We start from the raw sequence: 12,300 nt of genomic DNA on the forward strand, positions 1-12,300 counted from the left end.
GCAGGCCAGTGATTTGTCAATGAGAATTGGAAATCTGGAGCAATCTCCTATATAGCTAACATTTATACTACAAATCTTTCATTCACATATGCCATCTCAGGTCTCGAAAAATCATAAAAATGTTACTAGACCTGAAGGTTGAGTAACTTAAATAATCTACTCGACCTAACTCTAATGTACTTGACCCGTAAACGTGTCTCAAATTGTGTGATCCTAGGCAAATAGTTTACCGAGTCGCCTTTTTCTTCATTCTCACATATGACTGTTCCTTCAAATATGTGAGCCCACATTTCTGTAGTACAAAAAAAGACTATTTTGTTTAAGTAGACTAAATTGTGCTGCATGCATCACAAAAATGTGCCCACATGAAGGAGGCTCATGACCCAGGACTTCTTTTAGTTTACTAACAGCATTGCCATCAGAGCAGGAGTGTTTCTCAGTTTGGTTGAACACTCCATTTTAACAAACATATTACTAAACCATGATGTGGTGCTTGTTGTCATTTGCACACAGTAAATTTCCAAGAAATGTCCAAAAATCTCTCCACTAACTTGCAGCTTTACTGATAAAGCTATATAGTGTATTAACAATCTGTGAAAGTTGGGTTTCAGAAAACATATCCTTTGCACATCAACCCGCAAAGTATTCAGATTTGTTTTCGCCCTATTAAAATATTTTTCTCTCACAGTAATATACAAAATGGGCTTTCACGACCACTGTATTATATTTTGAAATGTTTGCAGAGTTGGCTTAGGTTTTTCGTAATGCACAACATTTAAATGACTGACACCCTATATCCTTTTATTTTACATTCTAAACAGTGGGACACACAGTTCACCTTACAAAGTCCTGGAACTCTGCATTCAGAAGGAAAATGAATTGTAAGATAAACTGACTTTTGACCTCTGTCTGTGAACAGAGAGCAAATGTGACATAAGAACAAAATTTAAAGGCATCTTTTATTGCCCCTCCACTTTTCAACTGAACAGAACATCTGTTCTTTGTCAACTGAGTAAGTCCCAAAAATAGCTCGACCTGATCAGCCCTGGAACTAAAGACCTTTGGCATCTTTTTCCAAGGAGCTGCAGAAGGGAATGTACCACATCACAGAACCCTGCCTCTCACAAGTATTGTGTTGTAGCATTTCTTTCGAGCTTTCCCATCTCCTGCAGAGAACCTGAAGCACTTTCTGGTTGATCAAAAAAGTAGCTAATCTGTTATTAGTTAATCATTGCATACGTTTTTTTCTTCTAGAGGTGAAGCCTCTGAATAGAGTGTTTTAGTGCCCTGTGTGAGGCCAAAAGATTGTGCTCCAGACATTTGCAAGCTAGTGTACCAGTGTCATTACATGTGTCCTATACAAACCACTTTGGCTTGTAGCTAGTGAGTCATGTGTTCGTATTTTGTGTGCAGCAAAGTGTGCTATTATGAACTTAAGGACATCAGTGATGGCTCTTCAATCTTTCGCAGCTCGTTGCAAGCCTTACATGACTGCGAGACCGAGAAGGAGCTTGGACCATCACTCAGTCAATCAATTTGTATAGTGCAGCTCTTCATCCCAGGGGTTATCCATCACTGTGCTGCAGTTCTTAGTCGAATAGTTAGGTCTTAGTCTGTTCTTGAAGTGGATCCGCAATGGTGGAGGTGGAGAGGGGAGGGTCTTCCAGCCTTTGGCTGCTACGTGGGAGAATGAGCGTCCCCCGGTGCGGCTGCAGTGGATGTGTGGCATCTGAGCGAGGGTGAGGTGTTCGGAGAGAAGGTTTCTGGAGGGTTGGTGGAAGTTCAGTTGGTGGTTCGTGTACTGTGGCCCTTGGTTGTGGAAGGCTTTGTAGGCGTGGGTCAGGAACTTCCACTGGCCTCTTTTCTGGACAGGTTGAGGATCACCCTAGCTGCTGTCTTATGGATTGTTTGGAATCTTTGTAGGAGCTCAGAGGTAGTGCTGGCATAGAGTGCGTTGCCGTTGTCTAATCGGTTGAAGATTTTTCGGAGCATGCAAATTGTGGGGAAGCAAGCAGAGGCAACAGCGTAGACCTGCCGTGGGGAGTTTGCTGTCCAGTATGAAGCCTAGGTTGTGGCCATGGTTTTTCAGTGTGGGGGTGGGTCACAGTTCTGCTGGTCACCAGAAGGCGTTCCAGAGGGTGGTGTCTACTGAAGATCAGGACTTCCATTTTGTCTGCATTGAGTTTGAGGCAGTTGTCTCTCATCCATGTTGTGACATTCTTAATGCAGTTGTGGAAATTGGTCTTCGACCTGATGTGGTTCGATGAGAGGACGAGTTTGGTGTTGTGGGCATAGGAGATGAGGTTGATGATGGGTGATCCGATGATGTCTGCATGTGGTGTCATGTAGACGTTGAAGAGGGTGGAGCAGAGGGATGAACCTTGGGCTGATTTACAGATGGTGTGCTTGGGGTGCAAGGTGAAGAGGGCAGGCGGACTCTTTGGGTGTGTCCCGTCAGGAAGAACGCCATCCACCTGAGTGCATCATCTGTAATTCTGATCTGGTGGAGACTCTGGATGAGTATGTGGTGGGAGATGGTGTCAAAAGCTGCAGAGCGGTCCAGGAAATTAAGGGCCAATGCAGATATGATAAGAGTATATTCAGATATTGCATGCAAGTCTAAATCCTGTAGGTACTGTGAAGCCAACAGTGAAAAGAAGAAATGGGGTTTATCCAGGAGCAGTGGAAGTCCAATTCCTGACAGTACTGTTACGATGTCCTAAAAACTTTGTGTTGTAGTTAATCACAGACCAACAGAAGTCTGACCCTGGCGGTGATCTTAATCCAGTACCTCTTACCTCTGGAAGTGTTCTTAATCCACCAGCAAAATGGTATATGGATCCCAGCAAGAAGTAATGAGAGCCCAGCACTAGATTTTACCCACCAGTAACAGTGTATGAGATGGTACAAGCCATGTAGAGCAGCTGATGCTGTTTTATTTAGGTTTATATGGGGTAACCAGAAAATAAGATGGCCCACAGACACCGCAGTTGTGTCTAGGGGATCCACCTTGAAGCGGAGTAGCAGCAGCCCAGAAAACCAGACACCATTAAAGTGAGGTCTACGTGCCGTTCAAAAATAGAAAAGGTGAACAATTCTTAAAGGTTGAGATTTAGTTATTGATGGAGTGAAAACAAATATAAGCAAATGGAGGAAGTTAGAATATTGAGATTGTGTGTGTGTGTGTAAATTATGATGGTGAAGTTATGAGGGGACAGAAGGGTAAAGTTTATGGCCCTGGGCCCCTGCCATGCCATAACTGGCCCAAAGATGTATATCACTACTGGAAATCGCCTTTAACCACTGCCTGTTACGTGGATGCTTGGGCTTGACACACTGGAAAGAAAAAAAACAGATGTGGGTCTTCTCTACATTAGGTGGAAGGGCGACAGTGGGTATTAGAATGATGTGCGCTTGGCCATACACTTGGAATGCAGTGATCCCAGTGTCATTGGGTTGGACCAGAAGTGTACTTGCAGAAGCGAAGAGGAGGGAGGGGTAGATAAAGACAAACCCACACACAGTCGCGTTAGTTTACAAGAGGCAATCCAACTTCTATGGGCAGTATGGAAATGCGAAAGTGGCTTTCAAGTCCATGATGGAAATATTAAAACACCCTCTCAAAATGATTTACACTGCCCATTTTTGGCTGTGAGGCACTGCATCGTGGAACACACTTACCCTTGGGCCTCTAGAGTAGCCCTGAGGAGAAAATGGAAATAGTAAGACTGAAGGGAAATACCTTTTTGGTTTTGTATCATGGTTTGCTGTTTCTAGCTTTGTATTTAACTACAAATTGACAGACTCTGTTGTAGACTCTAGGGCATTATGGGTGACAGTATGTGGCTTGTCAATGTGGACGTCCACCCCCCATTCTCTACGTTTGAGCAATGTATGGGAATGGATAGTGTATCTCAAGCTATTGCCTTAGCTATAAGAAGGCAGAAAAATGTAGGTGATAAGCATGAGTTTGTAATGCATTGGACAGATCCATGGAGCCAGTGTTATCTCCTTCCAACACAAATCCTTCCACCTTTTTGGACCTCCAGGGGTTCAGAAAGACAGGGAAACACTAGCCGTTCTAAGTGTGTTCTGCTGCTCATGAAAATTACCTGCACATAGATGAAATCAAGCATTGAAATAAGTATGTTGTTAGGTGGCTTCATACATCCGGCTTTAAGACTTGAAAACATTACTCTAGTAAGCTAGTGAAGGTCTAATGGCTACCTTCTTGCACAATGTATTTTACTAACAAAGAATTAAGAAGGAAATCTTAAACTCTTCAACATGCATTCCGTATTTAATCGACACACGTTACCAACTCTACAACTAGTTTGCCCTTTCTGGCTACCAGACTCGCCCCCATATCCATTATTGATATCAAACAACTGATCAAATAAAATCAGGATACAAAGGGGCATGAGAGCAAGGTCAAGTGGCGCTGTAAGCTTTAAAACATCCTAGATATTGCAGTGTTTTGCTCCAGTTTGTGATTATTGTATTGTGACATTTGCCACACACTTGGTTTGCATCCATGCTAGGACTCCTGAATAAGGCATACGATGTCTGCTTGTTTTTAAGCTAAATAAATCTTTACATTGGGGTTCTCTCGTCTTGAAAATTATTGACTTCAATGCAAGTCAATGTGGATCGCAGTATCTCCCGATTTTGTGTTCTAAACCTTTCCCTTCCCTTCTCTGAAAACAAATGTCTGCATGCAGGCTCTCTGCATGGGATGAATCCTGAGTAACCACTGCCACTCTGCAGTCAGCAGGTGACCGCCTGAGCCTCCAATATCAAGCTAAAAATCCATTATGAGTGAATGAAGAAACCATGTATTTGATATGTCCTACTGATGTGAAACATCCTAATTATTTCACCATCATTTTCTGTCAAAGCCTACAGGTGATTATTCATGTCACACATATCCTTTACTCAGCTAGAACTTAAGCGAACTCCTTTAAAATAAATAAATACTTTAAAGCAGTTCATAACAAACCAATAGGAAACAAAATAAAGTGTCGGTGAAAATGCCATGGGGTGGAAAGCAAAAGTAAAGTTGCATGCTGTATGCAGCACGGAAGGCTTCTGGTTGAGATGATCTTGCAGACCCATCTGCACAACTGATTGCAGCTTTGCACAAGCAGCAAGATGTGATGTATCCAGCTACTTTTGATGTCTGTGCATCTCCAGTTCCACATCCGTATGTTGGCTTTGTGACTTGTGCATGCTGCAAAACCAAAAAGTAATGATTATGGTGGTCTCCAACACTTCTTTCGTTTACCCAAGCAAGTTTCATATTAGATCACTTACGAAAAGGTTTCCTTTAGCAGTCTCTCCTGAGAGGGCATCAATTCTGGGATCAAACTTGCATTTTCCATTCACTTTGATTTGCGCCCTCCTGATCAGCTCACTAAGGCATGTGAGCATGTTGTGACTATTATTTGCCATGTTTCATCATTGAGGTGAAGCTGTACTGCTTCAGTCTGTTTTCCATATTGTCCGTAATGTTCGTTTATGCGTGTAAGCATGCGTACAAAATAGAATTCGATTTTTCAAAATGGAAAACGTGAAGTACAATATTGAATTTGCTGTAATAGAAAATTATATATATATGTGCGTGCTTTGATAAAGCTGTGATGTCCACGTGGGAAAGACCAGATAATCAGCAAGCTGGCAAGATTTTCTCATCTCTTTTAAAAATAGTCATTTGAAAAATGACTTATTTTTAAATCTACTTTTATTGCTTTACAAAACATATTAAACATCTGTTGTAGAGTTACGGGAAAAACATGGGGGCCAGGGGAAGCACAAGGATTAGTGGGATCAATCAATGTTATCCAAATTACTTTAAAGCTCACATGAATTTTGTGCAAGAGACCATCATTATGAACATAGTTAACTATACATGATTACAGTATGGGACCAAGTATGTGGAAGGTAGGGAGAGACAAGGTAGTAGGCACAACAGGGGGGAAGGAAGGATGTAGCCTTTCAATTATGTAGTATGGAGGGGGCGGCAGCCTGAGTGTTAAAGTGACTGATAGCAGTGTGTTGATCTAACTGCCTGTGAGGGAACGTTGTATGTACGTATCAGTTTGTGTGTGTTGGTCGCCGAAAAGCCTGTTAGCAGTGTACTCTGTATGCATGAAAAGTAGGTGTTAATGGAAAGTTGTATTTTCAAGGGGGCGGGTATCGTTCTTAGCTTCTCTGTTGGTCACAGATGTATCCCATATATTGCTTCCCCCAAGGGCCAAGCCTCTGTCTCTCATGGTGCGCAGCACACTCACCTCCGCCTGGGCCCTTTGTAGCAGGGTGTGGAGCCATTTACTAGTTTTTGGTGTAGTAGGTCCCTTCTACTGCACTGCTGTAAGATGTTTGACCTCACAAATGCCAAATCAATCAATCAGTCAATCTGTGAAGGTGCTTTTCCCCCTTAGCTTTAGGGTGAAGTCCTAGAAGGCAGGGTTCGGGTGGGGGTTAGTGACCCGCTAGGTTTGCTATTGTCACAGTTATTTCTTGCCAGGTGCGTTGTAAAGGAGGGCAGTCTCAAACCACTTAGTAAAACCCTGCGTATTGCAACATCCGCTTAATGCGCTGGGGGTTGGGGGGGGGGGAGGTGGGGGAATAGATATGCTTGGTTGAGATAATTAAATTAAGTAAATCAGTGGTTGCCAACCTGTGGTCCGGGGACCCCAAGTGGTCTGCGAAGCCTCCTCAGGGGGTCCCTGACTGCTCAGTAAATTAAATAATATTAACAGACAAGGTTCCCAGCTTTCAGTAATAACTGAGTCGGGGGAGGGGGGATCCCTGGGTTCCAATAATAATTCAGGTGGGGGCCCTGGGTTCCAGTAATGATAAAGTGGGGGTCCACAGAAGTCAAAAGGTTGGGAACCACTGGAGTAAATCCATTTGAAAAATGACTCAACAGGGGAAGAAGGTAAGTTTTTGTACATTGTGGTTAAGGGTGAAATAAAGCTCTGAATCTTTGTTAGATCTTGTAAGAAATTTGACATGCCTGGAGCTTTAATACAGACCAAATTTCTTGGTGAATTTGGATAATACTCTTCATTGAAGGTATGATTTGGAATATCAGTCTTGTGAGTAGATGTCTCTTCCTAACCTTTCTGTTACATTGTTTCTTCAGGAATCTCCAAGCTGCTATAGGAGCTTATTATGACTTTGAAAGTCCAAACATAAATGTCCCATCCATGTCCTTTGTGGAAGACATTACTATTGGAGAAGGAGAGTCCATCCCCCCGGATACACAGTTCATTAAGACATGGCGGATACAGAATACCGGTAAGAATGATAGACACCTGTCACTGCAAATTAAATTCTAGGAAACATCCGAGGGTGTTCAAGCCTGATACCTCACTATAACCCAGGTTTTGATGTAAAGGACAAGCAGAGAGGTCTTTATTAAGGAAGCAAGAGGGGGGAAGTTTACTGTAGGGGTGTGAGAACAATTAAAGCAATGGTGGGTGGAATTGTTTATCTTTTTCCACCATATTTCATAGAAATACAAAGGTAATGAGAGGACAGTGACAGCATTTGGGCTGGAGCACAATGATCCTCCTTTTGCTTAGGTAATAGCAGCAACAACTGTGAAACACTGGGTTCGGCATGTATTGCGAAATCGATTTTTGTGACTTGTAGTCTTCATGTGTGGCATGTTTTAATTTCTATGGGTTGTCAGGAGTGAGACATGAGAATTTGTTATTTTGACAGACTGCCACAATTGAAAAACATTGAGATGAGACCTTTCCCTTAAAGTCTTCCTTTGAGGGAAAGTTGGGAATAGGCACTTCTCATTTTCTCTGGTTGATATGACCATTTATCTCAAGGAGAAACCTGTTGTTCTTTATGTTGGTGGACTTCAGTGATTGTAGTAAAGGCCCCAATGAAAAGTCAAGAATGAAAACCCCTATGGAAAACACATATAGTAGGAAAATAGTTGGCATTAGAAGGAGATTGTCCTCTTCAGATACGCAAATCTCAGCCCCCCTAGGGGTTTGAAGACTAGTGTCATAACACGTGTCCTTGATTTGAATTAGTGCTCATTCAGTATTCAAGAATAAAATTATTTTTATCATGGAGTCTTTGTTCATCAAGGACAGTAGCTCATCCTTGGTGTACCCTATTGAGAGTAAGTTATTGGTTCCTATAATGTCACCTGCTGGAGTAACAGTGTGGGGAATTATTTATAAAAATGTAATGCTGGTGTGGCACCATGAATACAGATGATTGCACCAGAGTAAAAGCACACATTTCCTCCTAATTCTTTAGTATGCTCCTTGGTGCTAGGATCATTTTGGGTATTTGACACTTTTGCCTCCAACACCTTCCTGGTGTGCTGGGATGTTCTACAAGGCTCACCACTCTTCTCTCTCTCTTATTTACTTTGTATATAGTCCCTTTCGCAGAACTACTTATAGATCCAAAGCAAGGTATTACTATATGCTGAATGGGTGTCGGGGGCACTCTGCCTCACCTTCCAGCACAGTTCACCCACTTGCATTCAGGTAAATGCAGTACACAATTAGCGCTTACTTCAAAATTAGCTGTAGTTTTTCACCAAAGTTGGTGCAGACATTTCTGTATATCTCTAGACACGTGTTTTTGGGTTTAACCTTTCATCAGTAGAGAGCAGAACTAGTAGAGAGCAAAGACAGTTCATCATGAGTTTCTGAAATTGCTGCCAGATTTCCCCGCAGGTCACAGTACTCACAGGCACACAGGTGCATCTCCAAAGCTCCTCAGCTTGCTGGCTCAAGGGAGCCTTTTAAACAGAAGAGGGGTTGGGAGCACACTGCCTCACATCCCAGCACAATTTGCCCCTTTGTATCCTGATTAATGCAGTACACATTATCTAGATGGTGATGACTTGCAGCTGATCTTTGACTTTCAAGGCGATCCCCATAACCAGGCCACTGGTGTTCAAGCTGTTAAGAACTCTGCTGTTACCTAACAGTGGCAAATCATCTTAAAATCAACCCTACCAAATTAGACATCCTCCATATCTTTCACCTATTCAGTTTTTGGGATGGTTCGTTATGGCCAAACAATCATTGCAAACCTCTTCCAGCTGGAAAACAAATAAATAAATCAGCTCTATCTCTTCTCATCAGACGTCCTTGCACTGGCTTTCTGTCTGCAAAGGTATTCTTCTTTAATCTGCTTTCATCCTGCAGAAGCTCTAATCTGGCAGCTTCCCCCCCCCCCCCCCCCTCCAAAACGTCCTGTGTCACAAATTCACTAAATACCAGCCTCCTTGAACCCTCACATCCTTCATCCAAACATTTCTTTGAAGTTCCTGTCTTCAAACGTGTCTAACTCTTTTTCCCTTTATGGTACTTGGTGTTGAGCTCTGGAGTTCTGAAAAGTCCTGAAAACCTGGTTTTCCTCCCAATAAGCAGCTTCTCCTCTGCTCCAACATGGAACACAAGTGCTAAAATACTTTTTTTTTTCATTTTGGAGTGTCTGCATGCTCTACAGATCCCCACTACATAAAAATTAAATGTGGTGTGTTGTATACCATTGTTTAGTAGCTTAAGAGCACTTTGGTATAAGTAATTATAGTCTCTTCCAGGGGATCCACATCAATAGTCAAAAGCACAGAATTATTCCCAGCCGTGTGCGGGGACCCCGGAGCACAGAACACATACATATCTAAATATACGTACATATATATATATAATAAAAAATGAATGAACATATATATATATATATATATATATATACACATACATACATACATACATACATGCAGCCTATGTCAAAGAGGTAAAAACATGTTGAATTTCTGTTAAGCTTCCCTTTAATAAATATGAGACCTCAGAGGCATAGTGGGATACTGCAGGTCCCTGAGGCCTTGAAGGCACAGTGCCCTTTATTTGCTTTACCATGTTAATCTGAAAGCAGCCTATTGGTTAAAAAATGTCTGTGCTTTTCATTACAGTTTTCTCTTCAATAAAACATAGTACTGTTATCTATGCCTCCTTTCTTTCTGAGTTTCAGAAATTCTGGAGTTTATTTTCATATTTATTAAAGGAAAACGTAGTACAAATTCAACATGTTTTTTTTTTTACCTCTTATCTATATATATCTATATATCTATATATATATATATATATATATATATGTATGTATATATGTGTGTGTCTGTATATATATATATATGTGGTGATGATAATTCAGTAGATGAGGATTCCCCTGGAAGATAACTAGGATTACAGGTAAGTAATTTAGCCTTTTAGTGATGCTCTGATTTAAGAAGGTTTGTTTCTAGTCTTTGGTACAGAGTTCCACATAGAGGGTCCCTGAATATGGCCATCGTCTATATTTTTTGTAATGTATTGGCCGAATGATCAGTAGGTTTTGGTTGGCAACCATAGGCTTCGACTTGGAGAGTTGGTAACAAATGGTCTGAGCCACCAGTAAAGTTTAGAAACTCAATCCTTCTTTAGTCTAGAGCTAATGTAGGAATTTCAGTGAGACTTAATGTAAGGGTGATTGACAAACTATAGGGTATTTTGAAGCACAAATATATGATAAGACTTAATTAGAAATTAAGTTTCTAATTTGTTTGAAGTAAATCTCTAGATCAAATAAAACACCCAGATTAAGTGATTTTCCATTGAAGACTCCAATGGTTCATTGCTAGAGTTATTTGTACCAGTGATACAGATTTGCAAACAGATTTCTGCTCAAAAGTTCACTTTTATTCTAATGTCTTGTAAGCAGCAGTCATTAGTGTGTTAATTGACTGCAGAGATGCTTTTATATTTAGTCTGAGGTTTGGCGTACAAGTGATGATGGGAACCATCTAGTCAATTACAGGCATTTCTCTCTGTTGTATACGCAAGAAGTTGTCTAGACCAAATTCTAGAATCGAATAAGGAATGCTGAGAAGAAAGAGACTTTCAGGTTGCATATTTAAATTTCACCACGCTGTGAGGTTGCAATCTTTTTAGTGTGGAATCTGACTAAGAAAATGGTTTATCCAAGAAATCTGGTGGATAACAGTTAGGTGGAGTTAAAGAAGCATGGCAAAGAGTAGCTCTTTAATGTGACCTGTAGCATGAGTAATTCATTAACCATGTGAGTACCCACATCTTTCACAGTATGCTAACTGTAGATGCTGTAAGTACTTCCTGTCTGTATATTGGAATCTTAGATTGAAGCCTTGATTGTAGATGAAAGTATATGTTGAGAGACATCCATGTGGTTGGAAGGGAAAGCAGGGTAAAATACTTAGGAAAACGAAAGATAACACTGCATAGAAAGGAGGACAGCCAGGTGATAGTCTGTATAATATATATAATAATATAGGATAATCGAGTGAGTTCTATGATGGACCCACTATGGTTTTGCGAGAATTGAGTTTTGATGAATTGTAACCGCTCCATCTCCGCTGATTTATTGCATTTTCTAAATTGGAATATTGTTGTTTGGTGCCAGGAGATTGAAAGTATAAGGCACAGAGGGTTGCTGAGCTTTGTCTCAGTGATGGATAGAATGTGTTACTCATGGTTTGGATGAGCTCCTGGATGTCAATTAGTATTTTGGTTGTAGATTAGACATTAAGTAAAGCAAGTGGCAAAATGTGATTTTATTTTTATTTTTAACCTTTTTTTTTCAATTTTAAACAACAACTTATCCACAACGTGCATAGACATGGCATCGGCAGTACAAAGACCCTAGATAGGAACCATACATTAGTTGACAATTATTCAATGGATTCTTGCTCTGTACTACCAGCTCCCTCTGGCCTAAGGGGGTATCGCACCCTCTGGTTCAGAGCCCCCTGTATCCGAGTCTGTATCCTTATGCGCATTAAAATTGTCCAGCATCGTGCCCCATGCCAGAAGGTCTCCCTCAACCTTATTATCTGTACGAGAGAGTCTCGTATTGTTCCTTGGTGACTCCCTCCCCCATTCCAGGACATCTTTTATCTGCAGGGCCTTGCTAGGGGTCTGTGTCCCCATCCATCCATCCCATCACTACTCCTGCGTTTCCAAGGAGCAATCCCAGATGGAGAAACCTATATACCATCTTGTGTCCCCTGAGTTTTTGGACTCCTCCCAGTAAACAGGCGCCAGATGTCTTTGTGATTTCTGTCCCTACTATTTCAGCAATGTGGGGTGTAATTGTTTCCCAGAATTCGGAACCCCCCTTGCATGACCACACCAGATGGATTAAAGTGCCTCCCTCTTCCCTGCAACGGGCCCACTTTTCCTTCCTTTTGGAGTCAATCTGCTTAATTTTAGCTGGTGTTTTATATGTGCAGTGTAGGAA

The 12,300-nt window shown here is 41.4% G+C and overlaps 1 protein-coding gene across 5 annotated transcripts in view; it reads left to right on the top strand.

The window, feature by feature from the left end:
• Positions 1-12,300, top strand: part of ILRUN (inflammation and lipid regulator with UBA-like and NBR1-like domains) — a 245,747-nt gene that overhangs the window by 51,092 nt on the left and 182,355 nt on the right. For all 5 annotated transcript variants that reach the window (XM_069238830.1, XM_069238833.1, XM_069238829.1 and 2 more), the window contains exon 2: positions 7,148-7,302. In XM_069238830.1, the coding sequence (XP_069094931.1) occupies positions 7,148-7,302 (155 nt within the window). The remainder of the gene's footprint in view (positions 1-7,147; positions 7,303-12,300) is intronic.

The sequence above is a fragment of the Pleurodeles waltl genome, chromosome 6 (genome assembly GCF_031143425.1).
Source record: "Pleurodeles waltl isolate 20211129_DDA chromosome 6, aPleWal1.hap1.20221129, whole genome shotgun sequence".
NCBI lineage: Eukaryota > Metazoa > Chordata > Amphibia > Caudata > Salamandridae > Pleurodeles > Pleurodeles waltl.